Source organism: Microtus oregoni, unplaced genomic scaffold (genome assembly GCF_018167655.1).
Source record: "Microtus oregoni isolate MIOR12 unplaced genomic scaffold, Mior012 000003F_ref0000135, whole genome shotgun sequence".
In the NCBI taxonomy this organism is placed as follows: Eukaryota; Metazoa; Chordata; class Mammalia; order Rodentia; family Cricetidae; genus Microtus; species Microtus oregoni.
This window is the reverse complement of record NW_024543062.1, coordinates 13667847-13687197: the sequence shown is the minus strand read 5'-3', so window position 1 is coordinate 13687197 and position 19351 is coordinate 13667847. Positions and strand designations below refer to the sequence as shown.

At 48.2% G+C, this 19351-nt stretch overlaps 1 protein-coding gene across 2 annotated transcripts in view; it reads left to right on the top strand.

Annotated features, from left to right (window-relative positions):
- LOC121446069 (S-adenosyl-L-methionine-dependent tRNA 4-demethylwyosine synthase TYW1) overlaps nt 1-19351 on the top strand; it is a 77884-nt gene that overhangs the window by 5559 nt on the left and 52974 nt on the right. For both annotated transcript variants that reach the window (XM_041648432.1, XM_041648433.1), the window contains exons 4-10: nt 2269-2370; nt 3744-3938; nt 4500-4781; nt 10116-10238; nt 11521-11638; nt 13085-13137; nt 18827-18945. In XM_041648432.1, coding sequence (XP_041504366.1) covers nt 2269-2370; nt 3744-3938; nt 4500-4781; nt 10116-10238; nt 11521-11638; nt 13085-13137; nt 18827-18945 — 992 coding nt within the window. The remainder of the gene's footprint in view (nt 1-2268; nt 2371-3743; nt 3939-4499; nt 4782-10115; nt 10239-11520; nt 11639-13084; nt 13138-18826; nt 18946-19351) is intronic.

Genomic DNA, 19351 nt, shown 5'->3' with positions numbered 1-19351 from the left:
GGCAGCGAGTGCCTTTCCCCACTGAGCCGCCCGTCTCGCTGGCTCCATTCAGAACCTTAATTTTTCTTTTTCAGACAAGTTTTTCTTTATGCCAAGTTGACTTTAGATTCTCTTTGTACCAGAAAATGACCTTTGCTGAATAATTCTTAGGCGTTATCTCGACATATTAATTACATAATGACTCCTTTTAATGGGAGGTCATTGGTCATTAAGTTCTAGTCACATGGTTGGTTTTTCTGGCCGCCACTCTCTATCCTGAAGCCATCTAAGGGCTCTCTGGTGAGTCTTATCACTGGCACGATAGTGAATTCAGGGGTTCAGAGACTTTGTGCTTGGTAACATAGATCGGCTGCTTATTTTCTCACGTACGCACTTTTATCAACTTGTGCAAGTGTGCATGCGCAGTACACGTGTGTGGCACGCACCTTGCCCAGCCTGGATTCTGCCCACTCTTCTGAGTGTGTTTTCTTCATCTCCGTCTGGTTGCTTTTACTGACTCTTGTGTATTCATCCAGTAAGCCAGACGCTTCTTCAGGACCAGGGCTCTGTCCATCTTGTTGGCTTCCGTGTAATAGTGCCTAGAATGAGGCTGACACGGTCTAGCTATTGGTCGGCTTTTTATTAGACCAATCAGGTACCTTAGGCAGGCGAGGTAGAACACCAACACATCTTTACATAGTTAAACAACAAACAAAGGCAACACATCTTTACATAGTTAAACAACAAACAAAGGCAACACATCTTTACATAGTTAAACAAAGGCAATACATCTTTACATAGATAAGCAAATACTCTATTCTACCACATATGAGGTTCCTGTGCTCACAGATGCGCACTAGGTAGCTGGGAATTTTAAACATGTAGGGTTAGCTCTTTGAGGAATAAACGTTTAACCTGTTTTCCACCCGGCAGGCTGGGAATGGATGTGGTTGATAGCCCCATGACCCCTGCTGTCTGTGGGCCAGGCCCCACTCGACTCCCCCAGACTCTTCCTTCCCAGGCCTCATCTGACCAGTCAGTGCATCTTGTCTATGGAAGAGGCCATATGCCCTTTGAAAAGAGTGCCAATGTGTTTGAGCTTTGTTGTACACATGGATTGAGTTAGTTATCAGGAAAGTTATTTTCCAAAATTATGCTCTGCTTAAATATGGCTAAAATAAACTGCCTGGGGTCAAACTCCTAGTTTGAAACAAAACTGGCTCCTGAGTCGTGCGGAGCCGGACTTCCTTCTTGCCTCACTCAGACTGACCCGGCCGGCCCTGGTGTTTGCATCCCTCCCCACCTACCCCCAAGGAAAAACCCTGGACGTTGTTCTTCAGAGGCAGAAGGGCGTCCTGCTGGCTTGGGAATCTCCAAATAGGCTGGGTTGACTATCCAGGGAGCCACCTGTGTCTGACTCCTGGATGTGGGATTATAAATACATACCATCATGCCTGGTTTTTTCTTCTTTTCCTCGTCTAAACATTATTTGTGTGTGTGTGTGTGTGTGTGTGTGCGCGCGTATGTGTATGTACACGTGCCGTAATGGACAAGTGGAGCTCAGAAGACAAACTTGGGTGTTTGTCCTTATTTTCCACCTTGTTTGAGACTGGGTCTGTGTTGCTGAAGGCTGTGGACCTCAGCTAGCCTACCAGTTTCTGGGATGCTTCTGTCTCCACGTCCATTGTGTTTTAGCAGTACTAGCGTTCCAGTGTGTGCTCTTGTGTCAGGTCGTCATGCTTATGTGGTACGCTCCCTAACCCTATGAGCTATCACCCCAGTCTAGCTTCTCTTTTTAAGATAACAATTTTTTGCTTTTATTTAGAGTGAGTGTGTGTGTGTGTGTGTGTGTGTGTGTACTCACATGAATGGGTGTGGCTGTCAGGACAACTTGTTGGAGTTGGTTTTATCTTTCTACCATGTTTGTCCCTGGGATCCAACCTAGGTCATCAAACTTGGAGGCAAGTGTCTTCCTTTATGCACGGCGCCATCTCACCAGCCCCCAGCTTCTCTAGTTTCCACTCTCCTTACAATTTTTCTGTTCCTGTTGGCAAAGAACTGAAGTCAGTGTGGGTTTAGCCCCGTGCACACCTTTATGGGTTGAGAATACGACTTAGTGTCTCATTTCTGTGAGAATACCCTGCTCCTGATGATGAACACTCAGGACAAAGCTGCTGGAGAAGCATCCACCATGACTGGCACCGTACTCCCTTGACGGCTGAAGCGAACAACAATTTTCCTTATTTGGCACATCGAAGAATTATTTTTCATTTTTTCCCCTCTTTTTAGGGATTTGCAGTGACTCTTGCCGAAGCAGTTACCTCTCTGGACCTGCCTGTGGCCATTGTTAACTTGAAGGAATATGATCCAGACGACAATCTGATAGGGGAGGTTGGTAGCTGCCTTTATGTTTTTTCTTCAATTAAAACCCCAAATTTGGGGCTGCAGAGGTGGCTCAGCAGTTAAGAACTCGTATGGCTCTTGAAGAGGATCCAGTTGGTTTCCCAGCACCCACCTTGGATGGCTCACAGCTGCCCATCATTCCGGATCTAGGGAATGTGGTGTCCTCTTCTGGCCTCTTCAGGCACAGCATTTATGTGCACAGACCTCACTCATTCACACAACTAAAATGAAACTTTAAAATCCAAATCTAATTGGTCACCTGTGTCGTGGGGTTATTAGACTCTCCAGAATGAATTGAATTTTCATGCTGAATCATTTCAACTGGAAGCTTTCCCACCATGACTCAGAAACTTTGATTTATTTGGTTTTGAGTCAAGCTCTTGCCCTGTAGCCCTGGCTTGACCTCAGACTGAGGCAGTCCTATTGCCTCTGCTTCCTAAGAGTGCTGGGATTCCTGGTATGCCACTATGCTCAGCTCCAATACCAGTGTTTAAAAAATGAACGTCACTTAGGTAATTGATACCTTGTATATAATTATTTTTACAGGTTTGTTATATCTTTTTATTTATTTATTTATTTATTTATTTATTTATTTTTTGAGACAGGGTTTCTCTGTAGCTTTGGAACCTGTCCTGGAACTTGCTCTGTAGACCAGGCTGGCCTCCAACTCACAGAGAACCACTTCCCTCTTCATCCTGAGTGCTGGGATTAAAGGTGTGTGCCACCATCACCCAGCTTATATTTTTTGAATATTAGTGTTTGTCTGTAAGTGAACCATGTACTTATCTGGTGCCTATGGAGGCCAGAAGAGGGCATTGTTGAATCCCCTATGTAGACAGAGATTGCACTTTTGTTTTCCGGCCTCCCAGACCTGAATAATCACACAGAAACTATATTAATTATTACACTGGCCAATGGCTCAGGCATATTTCTAGCTAGCTCTTACATCTTAAATTAACCCACTTCTATTAGTCTATGTATTGCACATGCCCGTGGCATTACCTCATTTTCTACCTGGTTTATTTCCTTGGCTGCTGGCTGGCTGGTGTCGGCTTGACTCCTCCCACACTCTCTATCTCTGTTCGGATTTCCCGTCTGGCTTTATTCTGCTAAGCCATTGGCCGGAACAGCCTTATTCATAACCAATAAAAGCGGCACATACACAGAAGGACATCCCACATCACCCTTGAACTGAAGTTATAGCTGGTTCTGTTCCCCCAAGTGGGTTTTGGGAATAGAACCTGGGTCCTTGTAAGAACAGCAGGTGCTCTTAACCGCTAAGCCATTTCCATTGTGTCTTGAATATTCTTGTAATTTTTCCTAGTTCTATATCCTTCTGATGTAAACACTGTTTTATTTAGATCGCTAGTAAAAATGTCTGCGCCTTCCTGGTTGCTACTTACGCGGACGGCCGCCCTACCGAGAGTGCGGAGTGGTTCTGCAAGTGGTTGGAGGAAGCGGCTAATGATTTCCGCTTTGGCAAGACTTACCTGAAGGGTCTGAGATACGCAGTGTTTGGTTTGGGAGACTCTGCCTACCAGACCCACTTCAACAAGGTGGGTGCTCGGTGAGCTATAGGGCCAGGCCCTTCCTTAACGAAAAGACGAGCAGATAGACAAGGCCTCACCCATGCCATGTGTGTGAGAACAAACCTACAAACTTTGCTGCTTAAATCGTTATTCAATTTTACCGTATGTGTATGGGTGTTTTGCCTGCCTGGGTGTCTGTGTAGCACAGAAAGCATTGGATAGCATGGAGCCAGAATGACAGACAGATGGGAGTTGCCATGTGGGTGCTGGGAATTGAATGTGGTCCTCTGGAAGAGTAACCAGTCTTTCCAGCCCCAATAATAATAATTTTTGTTTGTTTGTTTGTTTTTTGTTTTTTTCAAGACAAAGTTTCTCTGTAGCTTTGAAGACTGTCCTGGAACTAGGTCTTGTAGTTCAGGTTGGTCTTGAACTCACAGAGATCCACCTGCCTCTGCCTCCTGAGTGCTTGGATTAAAGGTGTGCGCCACCACCACTTGGCTAGGTCAGTGGGCTTCTGTAGTGCAGTCTGGGATTTTCAGTCTGTGTGTTTGTGGGTTGTGGCTTTTTCAGTCTCTCTCTTCCCTAAAGGTCGGCACGAATGTTGACAAGTGGCTTTGGATGCTCGGCGCCAAACGGGTGCTCACCCGAGGCGAGGGAGACCGCAACGCAGTTCAGAGCAAACATGGCAGCATCGAGGCTGACTTCACAGCCTGGAAGACCAAGTTCACCTCCCGGCTGCAGGCCCTGCAGAGCGGGGAGAAAACGGCCTGTAGTGGGGACTGCAAGAGAGGGAAGTGCGAGTCCTCGCAGCCTGGCTCAGGAGAGGTGCGCCCGCACCTGCAAGGCGACCTGCATCCCAGGGATGCTGAGGTGTGTGCCTTTGTTCCTTTCTTACTTGTGAGTGAGTGAGTGTGTGTGAGACAGAGAGAGAGAGACAGAGAGAGAGAGAGAGAACGAGCATATGTGTCTGTCCACTGTATGTCTTGTGTGATTGTGTGAAGATACCTGGCTTTACCTCTGCCCTAATTAGACGATCTGAAGCTCAGGTGCAGCTGTTTCAGAGAGAGAGCAGCTCATGACTTTCACCGTGTGCTAGTCATGGACTAGATATGTCCATGACCTAGTCATGGACATATCTAGTCATGTTTCTTCCCCCTTTTCCCCTTCTCCCTCTTTTCTCTGTCTCCTCCCCCTCCTCCCCTTTTCCTCCTTCCTCTCCTCTTCTTCTTCCCCTCCTCCCCCTCAACCCCTTCCACTTCTCCTTCTTTCCTTCCTGCTTTTCCTCTTCTTCTTCTCCTGCTCTCCTCTTCTTTTCTTCATCTTCCTCACCCCATTTCTGTCCCCCTCCCTCCCTTCTTTCCTTCCTCCTTCCCCATTTATCCCTTTCCATGTTTCCCTTTGTCTTTGTTTGACAGGCTCTGCTGTGTAGCCCAGGCTGGCCCGAAACTCATTACCTAGCTGAAGCTAACCTCAGTTTCCAAGCACTGGTCTTGAAGCTCAGGGCATGACACTTGTTCTTGTCCCTTTCATTGTTGCACTGCTGAGTCAGGCAGATTTTTAACATCTTCCTCAGGTCAAGAAATGGAAGCTAAGAGGAGTGACATATGTCTTAGTCTGAGCATATACCTCCCCGGGTCACATCCTTCCTGACCCCAATGACCGTCACTCACTCTTACTAGAGCAACAGGCCAGCTGGGTTCACTTGTCTACCCCACCCCCTTAGCCTCTAAACTTTGTTGATTCTTTAGGTGTCCACTTCCTTAGAATTGCCTTCAAGCTGTCCAGTGGCTGTTGTCACAGCTGGGACCTTCTGACTGTCGTCCTGGCCACATCTGTCAGGCTCAGCTTTGAGTGCTGGCCTACTGTATCTTTTTCCACTTTTGTTCCAGTCATTAGGCGAGGCTTCAGTGTCCGAGTAAATGGTCAGCCCCTCTCCCTGGCTGACTGCCCCAGCCCTCACACCCCCAGCCATGCTGCTGTGTTCATTTCCCTCCATCAGGGTGGTGCAGGGTTTTCTTTTTGATTTTCAGATGTAGTCTCCTTCTGAGACTGGCCTCAAACACACAGTCCCCTTGTCTCAGCCTACCAGGGGCAGCCACTCATGGCCAGAGGCGTTTGTTTCCTCCCAGTGTGTGGCACTGGGGATTGAACCAGGATTCAGGTCTCGCCAGTGTGTCTCCAGCATGCCATTCTTTACATGTTTTAGACTGGGTCTTACACAGCTAGCCTTGAACCTGACTCGTAGCTGAGGAAAGCATTCCTGCCTAATATGCTGGGATCACGTGGGGATCCATCTTGATTTCTTCTTCCTTTTTGAGGGGAGGGGTGATAGGGTCTCATCAAGTTGTCCAGGCTAGCCTTGAACTCACTCTTCAGCCTAGGTTGATCATTTCCTGTTTTAGTTTTGTGAAAAGTGGGGATTACAGGTGTCTGCCATTAGGGTTTGGTTTTTCCTTTAAAGACAGGGCCTTCCTCTGTGCTCCCAGTTGCCTTGGAACTGAGTGTGTAGCCCAGGTTAGCCTAGACCTCGTGATCTCTTTCCCAACAGCTGAGATTACAGTGATACACCACCACACCTGGCAAAGAATAATTTTTTTTTTTTAAAGATAGTATCTCAGGGCCAGGCATAGTGATGCACACCTTTAATTTAAGCACTCTGGAGGTAGAGGCAGGAGGATCTCTGTGAGTTTGAGGCCAATTTAGTCTACAGAGCAAGTTACAGGATAGCCAGGGCTTCACAGAGAAACTGTCTCAAAAAACCAAACCAAAAAAAGAAAAAAGAAAAGATATGATCTCACTATATGGCCCTTGATATTCTGGAACTGTGTAGACCGGGGTGGCTCCACCTGCCTCTGCCTCCGAGTGCTGGGGTCAAAGGTGTGCCTCACGCTCTCCCAGTACTGTAGAGTTGAAACCCCACTCCTTCACCCGACTGACCTCAGCACCTGGTCACCCTTCTGTTCCTCCATCTCGATCCCTCTCTTCCGTCTCTTCCTTACCAGGCTGTTGCCACACTGGTGTCCTTGGTGCTGAGCGTAGGTGTCAAGTGACAGGTGAGTTTGAGCACCAGGCACCTGCTCTCGTGTCCCCTGGGTTGGGCCAGCATCCTTCTTCCCTGTTCTGTAGCAGCTTGTTCCAGCTGCTCCCGTCTGCAGTCTGTCTACTCAGGTTTCTTGTGGTCCAGGTATACGTGAGCTAGCGTGCTTTCTTTTCAGGCAATAGTTTCAGAATTTGTCTTTTTCCCCCACATCTTCATATGTGTGTGTGGTGTGCATGTGCGCGTATGCTGTTTTTGCATGCTGTGGGCATATATATGTGTTTGGATATACATACACGTGTGGATGCGCATGTGGATTCCAGAAGTTGGTACTGGGAACCATCCTTCATCACTCTTGTGCCATATTTTCTGAGGCAGGGTATCTTAATCAAACCCAGAGCTCAGAGAGATATGCCTGGTCTCTCTAGACAGCTTGCTCTGCATTCCTGCCAGGCTGGAATACAGGGACAGTCAGTGCTCACCCACGATTTATATAGATTCTAGGGATCCGAACTCTGGTTCTCACGTTTGCACAGCAGGGACTTGAACCACTGAACAGTTTCCCGCGCCTCTTTCAGCCACTTTGCCTCCAGGATGCGATCTGCCCGCATCTCTTCCCCACCCCACACCTGGCTTCCCAATCTGCTGGTCATTTCCCAGGGGCTTCTTGTTGCTGTGTCCACCTCCTATCAACTCAGGTGACTTTCCCCATCCACCCTTACAGCTGTGCTTTCCTAATGTTTGGTCACTTGTTCCGTGACGGAGGCAGCCTGTGGCTACTTATTCCTAAACCTTTAGCCACAGCGTGAGCGCTCTATAGACCTGCTCCCTTATGTTGCTATAATTGGACTGGAACCTTTCTGGAGAGGAAGGGAGTGTTTCACATTAATTGTATAACCCTAGTGGCTTCCATGAATTACATTTAACTTTTTATTTGTTCTTTTTTAAAAGTTCATTTATTTTTAAGAATGTTATGTGTATGGGTCTTTTGCCAGCAAGAATGTCTGTGCTACACCTGCGTGTAGTGCCTGTGGGGGGCGGAAGGGGGCATGGGATCCCCTAGAAGTAGAGTTCCAGACCATTGTTAGCTACTGTGTAGGTGCTGGGACCCGAACCCAGGTTCTCTTCAAGAGAGCTAGAGCTTTTCACGGCCGAGCAATCTCTCGAGTCCTCTGCATTCATCTCCTTTTGAAGACAGGTTTTAGACTTTCTGAAGGTCACAGAACTAATTTAATGGCAGTTTTGATTAGTTTTTATGTGGCGATGAAATGAGGTTCTCTGAGAGGCAGTGAATTCATTTCTGTCAGAGATGTGATTCTGAGCGTAAGTTACAGAAGAGCCCAGGATGGTCTCATGAGCTAAATGCCACCTGCTGCCCATTTTCAAATTGTAATTAAATTGATTACTTTTGAGATAGGGTCTCAAGTAGTTCAGGGGGCATTGATTGACTGATACTTAGTGTGGGTGACCTTGAACGTCTGAGCCTCCTGCCTCCACCTTCCTGGAGGTGTGCATGATAGGTGTGCATCCCCATGCCGGCCTTGTGCGGTGCTGGGGATGGAGCTCAGGGGTTTGTGCATGTGGGTATGCACTCTATCGGTCTGTCCACATCACCAGACTTTTCTTGAAGGGTTTGAGGGTCGCAGCTGTGCTCGTTCCCTCTGTGTTGATGCAGGGGAGTGGCAGATATAGCTGAGGCTGGGGTTGCTTTTCGTGCTGGAAATACTCACTCTTGACCCTTCCACAGCAGGACCTTAAGTTACTCCTCTGTATTGGCCTGCAGAGGCAAGTCCCGGGCACATCACACATCACCACAAGATACTTTCTGAGCTGTGGGATTTCCAGGCTGTTCAGTGTTGGTGAACTTTACCACATTCACTAAAAGGAACTGAGAGGGCTGTGATGTTACAGGCAATACTGACTCCTGGGGCCGCTGCCATGTATGTATGTATGTATGTATGTATGTGTGTATGTATAAATATACATGGCCTGCTGTAGGATGACATTTTTTTGTGACACATTTTGTCATCTAGAAGCAAACAAGTCCCTACCCTCCTCCCCAAAATATTTCTTTGTGCGTGTGTGTGTGTGTGTATGTGTATGTGTGTGCATGCGAGCGTGTGCACACATGCTGAAACACTTGTGTGTAAGTCGGATGATACCTGGTAGAAGTGTGTTCTCTCCTCCCAGGCTCTCCGGCTTTGTGGCAGGCACCCTCAGTCACTGTGCCGTCCTATGGCCCCATCTTCTCTGCTCTTAGTGCTGATGATGACCTGGCCTCAAGTCATATGTGAAGGGCTGTCATATCAATGTACCCCACACCCCCCTGCTCCCACCTTCTCTCTGGCAGTTTCTTCCTCTGAGCATCATCACTTCTGCTTTCACATGGGAGGTTTGCTGAGGTGTTAGCTTTTGTCACTGAGTTTTTTTTTTCAAGGTTTATTTTTGTTGATGAGTGCCTGTAAGTAGGTATGTGCACCATGTGGATGCAGTGCCCATGGAGGCCAGAAGAGGGCACCAGATACCCTAGAACCAACGTAAGAGACAGTTGTGAGCCACCATGTGGGTGCTGGTAACTGAGCCCGGGTCCTCTGCAAAGCATTCAGTGCCCTTAACCACTGAGCCATCTCTCCAGACCCACTCTGTCATGCCTTTTCACAGGGATGACCCTGAGACCAAAGATCTAGGGTGGTTTATACTTTTAAAAATTAATACTGTAAAGGGGGGGGGCTAACAAGGTGCCTCAGCAGGTAATGGCATGTGCCAGCAAATTTGATGACCAGAGTTCCATCCCTGAACCCACATAGAGGAAAGAATAGATTTCACTAGCACACCATGGTACTTGTGCACACGCGCGCGTACACACACACACACACTAAATAATAATGTAAAAAAAACCCCAGGAAACAAAAGTCATACAAAAACACCATAAACTCACTCATAAGTGGTTTTTAAACATAAAGCAAAAAAAAAAAAAAAAAAAAAAAACCGTAAAGATGGCTTTCAGTGTGGCTCAGTGGCAGAGCACCTGCTCAGTATTGTGAAAGGCCAGGATATGCATCCCCAGCAACACAAAGTCATCCAAATACCATAAAGCAATCAGGTCCCCTGTGGAAGGAGAAGCGAGGGATCGGCTTGTGTGTGGTTCTGAAGCTCTTGCCTTGCAGGAGGAGGAGCCCTGCGAGAGCAGCAGTGAGGAGGAGTCAGGGGGCCAGGACTATCAGAGCCTAAATTCCGTGGTTGATGTCGAGGACCTGGGCAACATCGTGAGCCCCATGAAGAAGGAAAAGGTACTGTTTGGGGGAGCTGCAGTTGGACCCTGTGGTCCAGTCACCTCTCAGATTCCGTCACAGAACAGTTCTGGTTTGCAGGGGATGAACTTTGAACATTAAAAATGGCATTTATTTCATGTGTGTATGTATGTATTTTGTGTGTTATTTGTGTATTGGGGCACACATGCCCTAGGTAGAGGGCAGCTGGTTCAGAGATGGCGTTCAGGGCTGTGGAGGCTGACCATCCTCAAGGATTCTTTCTTTTCTTTTTTTTTCCTCTTTATGGTTTTTCAAGACAGGGTTTCTCTGGTAGCAACAGCCCTGGCTGTCCTGGAACTCGCTTTGTAGACCATGCTGGACTCGAACTCACTAAGATCCACCTTCCTCTGCCTCCCAAGTGCTGGGATCAAAGGTGTGCTTCGCCCGACTGGGAGGATTCTTTATCGCTAAGATTTCAGATGAAGCAGACTTAGTGCTGCGTGCATGTCATCACAGCCTCTTGAGTCCTCCCTAGTCCTGAGTCCCAGGGTCTTCTGTAACTCAGGTGGCCTCAAACTCTCCTTGCAGCTGAGGATGACTTTGAACTCCTGTCTAGTGTGATTTTGGGGTACTTAAGCAGGACCCAGGGCTTCTTGAGTCCCACCCCAGCCTCTTTCTGACATTTGTTCTTTCACAGTCTTTTCCCCAAATCAGTCAAACTGTGTGCAGTGGAGGTAATTTTTGGCATTTGACTAAAAATTTAATTTTATTTATTGAAACAGCCTTAAAATAGAAAATGAAGCTGCAGATTTAGATAGAATCTGGAATTTCTACCTGACTAAGCCTTCCTTAAAGCTTTGCCTATGAGGTTAGGCAGACTTCTTTGCTTTTCATCTAGTGGCCAGTAGAGGTCGCCAGAGAATGTAGAAATGAAAACTTAATGCCTTGAAGCTGTCAGTGTATAGTATTTTTAACTTTCTCATAAAAATCATCAGATGGAGGGTTCTGTGCATGTTTTTCATCTTTAGTAAGACCTGGAAATAAGTCACCATTTTTTTTCTTCATATGTGTATGTGTGTGTGTTTACATGTGTATATTTAATTTATTGTGTTGCTGTGGGTTGACCCTGCGGGCTCCTGTGTATGTTGTACTGTGATATTGAATTGCAGCCTGAATACATCCCCTCTTTTCGCCTTTTTGTTGTTGTTGTTACTGTTTCTTTGAGAGAGTCAGATGTAGCCCAGGCTGGCCTTAACCTTGGTGTTGCTAAGGAGCTTTGATTGTTGCCAGTTCTAGATTTTCCTTTCTCAATTCAACACAGAGAGAAAAGGCCCCCCAGGAGGAGAAAGCTGGCGTAAGGAGGAGCTCAGAGAGGAATGAAGGCAGCGAAGGAAGAGCCATGATAACGTCTGCCCTCCGAGAGGCCCTGACTAAGCAAGGTGACCCTCTGCCGGGACTGGGACGTTACTGCTCTCTGGTGCCCAGGACAGGAAGCATAGGCCAGGGTTGTTACGGGGACAAAGAGAAAGTCTCTTGCTGGTTAGTGTGTCAGTTGGGTCACAGCGTGTGTTATTTGGAACTTAGGACTCTGGGACTTGAGAAAAACAATAAGGGAGGAAACTAAGTTTCAGATGCTTAGTCTGTGTGGCCCGTGTTCATGCGACTCCTTTCATCTGGTCCATGCTCATGGGACCTGTGCTCATCTGATCCATGCTCATGGGACCCGTGCTCATGGGACCTGTGCTCATCTGATCCATGCTCATGGGACCCGTGCTCATGGGACCTGTGCTCATCTGATCCATGCTCATGGGACCCGTGCTCATGGGTCCTGTGCTCATCTGATCCATGCTCATGGGACCTGTGCTCATCTGGTCCATGCTCATGGGACCCGTGTTCATGTGGTCCATGTTTCCGGGTCTGTAGTGAGATAGAGCCTCGGGGCAGCAGGACTGCCTGGGAGAGACCTCAGAGTGGGAAGTAGATTGTTTGGAAACAGGAGAGAGCTACACTCCAGTCAGGTTTCTCCACCATCTGGGTTTCAGGGAGTGAACTCAGGCTTGGCAGCAAATGCCTTTATCTACTGAGCCGTCTTGCCAGGCTCACCCAAAGGACTCTTAAGTCAGAGTACCACAGATTCCTGCGCGAGCATGACTACTGTAGTTCTGTCGTCAAGGGCTACAGTTGCCAGCTAGCCGAGACGTGGATGGAGCCTGGCCAGGAGTCAGTGGGTGAACGGGGAAACAAATTGTTCATATATATTTTGTTGACTCTTAAAGAAGAATGAAATTATATGTCTGTAATGTCTGTAGAAAAGTTGACAGTTAAAATCATTATAGTAAGCGGGGCTCAGAAAGACAATGGCATTTTCCTCTCCTATGTGGACTCACATTTTATATGGATATACAAAGTCATTTATGTGAGCCTTTGGGGGACATAGCTCATCCACACTGTCACATGTACTCTGTAGTTGTTGAGACCAGTGTGTTCTTGGGCAGGCCCTAGTCAGCTTTAACTGTCAACTTGATACCGCCTAAAGTCACCTAAGGAAGGAAGTCTCAATCAGGTTGGCCTCAGACTTGAGGATGCCCTTGAACTCCTGCTCACCGTGGGTAGATTTTAGCCGTTTCTCATGGTAGTCAGGCTGGTGGCTCACAGCCCACCACCTCGACACTTTACGGAGGACTAGGGCCACTCAGTGAGACCTGGTCGGTCACAAGTCAGACTTAGTAGCCGACAAAAGAAAGCTCTCTCACCTCGGCAAATTAAACTGTTTTCTGTAGCAGTGCTGTTGACTGTTGTAAAGAAAAGTGGCCTTGCTGAAGTGTCCCCTCTTGTCATGAGACTCTGTGTTCACTTCTCTTTCTGTTCCCTGGTTTTCCATGTAGGGTACCAGTTGATTGGCAGCCACTCTGGTGTGAAGCTTTGCAGATGGACAAAGGTATTTATTGGTTTTATTCCAATATCATTGCTATTTTCTGCAACTTATTTTTTATTTCCATTTATTTTGTGCATATGTATGTGAACACATCGGGTCAGAGCGCATCTTACAGGAGTTGGTTTTCCCCTTTACCCTGTAGGCTCTGGGGATTGGACTCAGGTCGTGAGCTTTGGCAGTGGTGCCTTTACTCTCTGAACGTGTCACTGACTCCCCGTGCCCTGTCAGCGGCATTGATGAACTTGCTTTATCTGCAGCATAACTCCCTCATCCTAGCGTATCCATAGGGTATGCTAGCGCACCACATCCATCGCCCTCACCACAGTCTTAACTGTAGGGTGTTCTTACCTCTGAAGGAAAGGTCGCACCCTCAGCGGTCTCCACTCTTGGGTCTCCCTCTGGCTCCTGTGAAGCTTTGATCTGCCTTTTGTCTCTACATTAAGTGGCTGATTAGATATTGCAGATGACTCTGTCACTCGCTGTGCTGTTCCTGTGGCACATCCGTGCTACCCGAGGACACTGTGTGCCACACCCTGTCTGTTCATTGAGCAGCTGGTGGGCACTCACTCGGGTCACTTGTGTGCTTTGGATGTTGAGAATGTGCTGCTGGGGGCGTCGTTCCGTGTACAGGACTTTGTGTGGTGTGCACACTTCCAGGTGTCATTGTTGGATCACAGTAACTACAACATTTTTTCTTTCAATGAACTTTCTACTTTTCAAAGTGGTTGTACCAGCAGTGTAAGGAGGGACCTCTCCCTTACCACTCTCCACAGTCCCACGAGCCCTTTCTCAGGGTCTGTCTCTGTAACCCAGGCTGGTCTCATTCATGATTCTCTTGCCTCAGCCTATTGATTTATTTATTTACTTTTGAGACAGGGTCATATGTAGTCCAGGCTGGCCTCAAACTTTTTATGTAGCTGAGAATGGCCTTGAATTCCCGATTCTCCTTCCTCTACCACCCAAATGCTGGAATTACATACCTGGTTTGTCTGGTCCTAGGGCTCGAACCCAGAGACTCCTAAGCACTGGGTAAATGCTGAGTAAGCGTTCCACCCGCTGATCCACACCCTGAAGAGACATTTTTTTTTCCTTTTCCTTCTTCCTTAAGGTACAAATATTCTGTGAGATTTTTCCTCTGGTCCTTTCTGGTTTCCCACTACCTTTGGGGACGGTGTGCTCAGGCTGCACATTGGTAAATGAGTCCCACATGTTGCGTTCCCCACTTTTCTTTTTCCCAGTCCAGTGATTTTCAGTCACGTCAGACTCGGTGCCGTCTGTGCATAGCCAGCAATGTGCAGCGTCCCTCTTACTGCTGCTAAATTCAATTTTCAGATAGTAAATCACAAGCATAATTTTGAAAATTGGTGTTTCATCCAATCTGTAATGAAATGAAAGAGGAAGCACTTTATGTTAAATATGTATTTCCTTGCAAAAATGCTGTGATGCTTCAGTGTGGATGGCTTGGGGAGGGGCCAGCTGCTGAGTCTGGATCGCTTGCTTCTCCTCCTTCTCCTCCTCTTCCTCTTGCATCTCCTCCCCTTCCCTCTTTTTTCCCCCCTCCTCTTTCTCTGTCCCTTGCTGTTTCTCCTTTTGCTCTTCTTCCTGCTCCTCCTCCTTCCGTGTGTGCTACTGAGCATCACACCAAGGGCCTTGCATGTGCCAGGCAAGCATTTTATCACCTTCACAGCCCGTTCACTTAAATGGACACATTTAAGTTGAGAAAGATTTGAAGTTACTCTGCAGGGGCAGCAGTGAAAAAGCCAGGCTTATTTGTATATAATGAGACAAAGACGGAAGCAGCCCTTCCTTCCTCAAGTAGGGCTGAGAGTCCCAGGGATTCTGTCCCAGCGGGGAAGGTGAGAACGGAGTCTGTACTAACAGGGACTCAGGCCTCGTTTATAAATTGGAATTGGTGTGTAGAGTCCCGAGATGTCACTTGGTCGGGGCTTGGGATGGAATGCCACAGAAAATAGAACTTCTGCTTTGAAGCCCCATGACTTGTTAAGGCCCATGTTTTGTTTCTAATTTATTTATTTTAATTTTATAGGGTGTGTGTTTGTGTTTGTATGTGCGTGTGTATATGTTCACATGAGTGTAGTGCCCCCAGTGGCCAGAAGAGGGCATCGAGTCCTCAGGGGCTGGGGTTGCAGGTGATTGTGAGTTGCCTGATGTGGGTGCTGGGAACGGAACTTGGCGTGTGGTCTTAACTGCTGAGCTATCTCTCTAGCCCTGTGTCTGATTTGTAATAAGACTTTGAAGATGGTCTTCTTTAAGCTCTTCCTCCCAGAATAGGTGATGTATTGAGAACAGGGATAATTAGCACTAAAAGGGCTGATCTAAGGTGGATGGCAGACCTGTGGTGACAGTTTCAGAGAAAGTGGATAGGCAACCCTACAACAGTTTTATCACATGAGTATTACAGGCTAATTTTTATTCATTCATTCATTCATTTTAGTCATGGAAATTATTAACAATTTATGTGATATCAGCAGTAATTTTTAGAGCAATTACATTAATGAGAATTCTACTGGCAGTTTTTTTTTCCATTTTATTTCTTGACATTTTTTGATACAGGGTCTTACTAAGTAGCCCAGGCTGGCCTTGAACTTCCTATCCCCTTGAGTCCTGGGTTTATAGGTGCACACCCCCACACCTGGCCAGGTTAACCTTGCAGCCCAGCTCCACACGAGCTGTTGTGCCTGAAGGTGCCCCGGGACTCGGAAACTGGCAGTGTTTTGCCCAGTTGTGGATCTGTGCTGATGTCTCGTACTTTTCCAGCCCTTCAGTGGCTTGTTCTTCTCCCAGCTTTGCCACCCTCCTCTCCAATTAGCGATCAGTTATCCCTGTCTCTTTATCTTTCTCATCGCTGTTTGTGAACAGATATTCCCAGGGACTGGCAGGAAGGCTCAGTGTGAGGGTGCTTGCCGCCACATCTGATTGGTTGAGTCAGGAACCATGAGCCATATGTTGGAAGGAGAGAACCAGGTTTATAAGACTATGCTGATGGTTTTCCAATAAAACATTTTGTCATTTAACCGAGCAGGGAAACCACACATAAATAAGTCTGTGGGGCTGTGGGTGTGGCTCAGATAGAAGAGTGCTTGCCTAGCATGCGTGAATTCTTGGGATCCTCCATCTCCAGCACTGGGTAAACTGGTATAGTGGTGTACCTGGGAACCCCAGCATCCTCAGAAGGTGATGTGTTCAGGAGTGATGTGTTCAGGACCATCCTTGGCTACATAGAGAGTGTAGGACAATCCTGTTACATGTGAGACCCTGTCTCAAACAAACAAGCGAACAAAGCTCCTTTGTTGACTTCCTGGAGGACAGCAGGTAAAGAGGGATGATGTGAGGGCCAGCATCAGCAGCTGTCACAGACCTGAACGAGGTCTTCCATGAGTGACCACAGCTTAGTTCTCCTGATCGCAGTGTGTGACTGAGTGGCCCCAGTCCTTAATTCAGCCTCGGTGTTGTATTAAGTCACGAGGCCTGACCTGGGTGGCGCTAGATAGTTGTACTGCAGGGTCATGGGTTGCTGCTTGTTTGGAAAATGTGAGTTATCTGTGGGGCGGAGAAGCCCTGACCCAAAGCAGCGCTGTGGAGAGGGATGGAGATACGCTTGCTGAGAGAAGCAAGTGATCTGCCATTGTTTTGGGTTGTTAACCCGAAAGATTAGGAGCCTGGCTGCATCTCAGAGCATGCCAGTGGGGCTTGGGCCTTATGTCTGGGCAGTTCGGGGGTTCCTTAGCCAGAGAAGCATGGCTCTCGGGTGTGCTGGGGAAAGGGGTGGGAAAAGGAGGGCAGCTGTCTGGGTTGGGGCGCCAGAACTGGGGACGTCACAGAAACAGGAAGTCTCTTGTCCTCCACCTGGAAGGAGAAGGCGATGGAGGTCAGCGCTCACTGCCTCAGCCTCACAGTGAGCCTTGTCAGGCTCAACTCCTTTCTGGCGTGAAGGCGAATTGCTCCAGCTGTGTTAGGAAGCCCAGGTCTCCTGACAAAGGGTGCTGGGATTCCCACTAGCAACAATTAAGGCATATGCTCTTCTGTCCAGCTGGGCCCGGAGTCCCCATGCTGTCTGGAGATACCAGTCAGTCAGGTCGCAGTGAGAAGAGCCCATTCTCCACAAAGTACCTAGCCCGAGATCTGCTTCCTTCCCTGCTGGCCTGACACTTTCTTCCCCCATGGTACCATAGCAGTGCCATGGTAACTAGGTGTCTCTTAGAAGGTGATGCCACCTGAGTGTCCAGTCAGGGCAGCCTCTAGGTCCTCAGGAGGCCGAGAGTCTCCTTTTTGCAGAGTGTTCACAGAGGAAGCCCTACTGCAGAAGAGCCCAGGCTGAGAGGCCAACAGGGTGGTGGTGGGGGGTGGGGATACCCTGCTCCCTCAGCAGCAGGGACCAGCAGGGGCCAGGGCTTCCTCAAGATCACTTAACACACTCTGTAAAGGCCAGGGAAGTTGAGTCGCTGTGGAAAGTGAGAGAGGGAAGGGCTCCAGAACAGTGGATCTCAGCCTTCCTAGAGCTGGGACCCGTCAGCACAGTTCATGCTGTGGTGACCCAACCGTAGGATTATTCCATTGCTACTTCATAACCGCCATTTTGCTGCTGTTATGAACCGTGATATAAATATCTGATATGCAGGGTGTCTGATAGGCAACCCCTGTGAAAGGATCACTTGACCCCTACAAGGGGTTGAGACCCGCAGGTTGAGTCCACTGGTCTAGAGTCTTCTCACTGACAGAATGCCCAGGGTGCTACAGAAAAATCACCTGTCACAGCCAGGACAGGAACAGTCATGATGAAAGATAATCAGCTGCTATCAGCAGCGGCGGAGTCAATGCACGGGCCAGGCTGAGGCAGCTACAGCAATCGGCCGTTAGTGGTCTTCAAACAAACGAACGAATAATAGACCAGCAAAGAGCAAGGCTAGAAAAACAATGGGGAAGGTCCAATACCACAGGAAAGCAGAAAAACGAATAAAACGGCTTCCTGAGGGCTCAGCAGTCAGGCGGGGTGGCGGGCTGTGTGCTCTGACCTCAGCAGATCGATGGGACAGTTTGCACCCAGGACTAGTCAATAGGATTTACCCAGTCTGTACCACAGAGATCAAAGTAGATTAAACATGAAGCAAGCAAAACAGGAAGTGGAGCCTTGGGGATTTGTGGACTAATGAGCTACTCAATCAACATCTGTGCCACTGGAGGGTCAGGACGAGGATGAGAGAGTGGAGCTGACAGTGGGGACACACGCTGGGAAAAGCACAAGCAGAACTTACTAACTTGGTGTGTGTGTGGGCGAGCATGCCACAGCACATGTGGAGGTCAGAGGACAACCCAGAGGCGTTGGTTCACCTTCCACTGTCTGGGTCACGGGGAGCAAACTCAAGTCCCATCTTGCCCTACGGTGTCATCTTAAGATGATGTCTTTGAGCTGACGAGACAACTCAGAGGGGAAAGGTCTTGCCTGGTGACCTGAGTTCAATCTCTGGGACCCACATGGAGGAGGAAGAGTCAGTTCCTCGAAGCTGTCTTTGGCCCTTTGTGTGTTGTGATCTGCCTGAGCCTTCTCCCCCACATCTGACACACACGGTAATGATAAGTGAGAAGACTGAAGCGCGCACGCAAAGAAGCAGCGCCTCGCTGTTGCGCTTCTGTTCGTTCACTCAAATGATGGCGCGTTTCCTGCTTGTCACAGTCAATGCTGCGGGGCAGAGGAGGTTGCTACAAGCACACGTTCTACGGCATCGAGAGCCATCGCTGCATGGAGGCCACCCCCAGTTTGGCATGTGCAAATAAGTGTGTCTTCTGTTGGCGGTAAGTGGGGACGCACAGGGTGGTGACCAGATGTTGCGCACTGCCCTGGGTGTGCCAGACACAGCCCCTGTGCTGTGGCGTGGTCTCCAGGAAATTACTCAGAAGCATGTCAGCCCATGTAGTCCTGTCGTCAGGGTGTTAACCGAATTCGTATTTAAACATTACAGCTAGGGGCTGGAGAATGGCTTAGTGGGTAAGAGCACTTTCTGCTCTGAGAGAGGACTGAGTTTAGCTCCCAGCTGTCACATGGGCAGTTCACATTGGCCTGGAACTCCAGCTCTAGCAAGATAGGGTGCTCTCTTCTGTTCTTCAGAGGTCATCTGTACATTTACGTAACCACACACAGATATACACAGAGAAACATCATAACTGGAAGAAATGATGCCCATATGTTTTGCCTATTCTA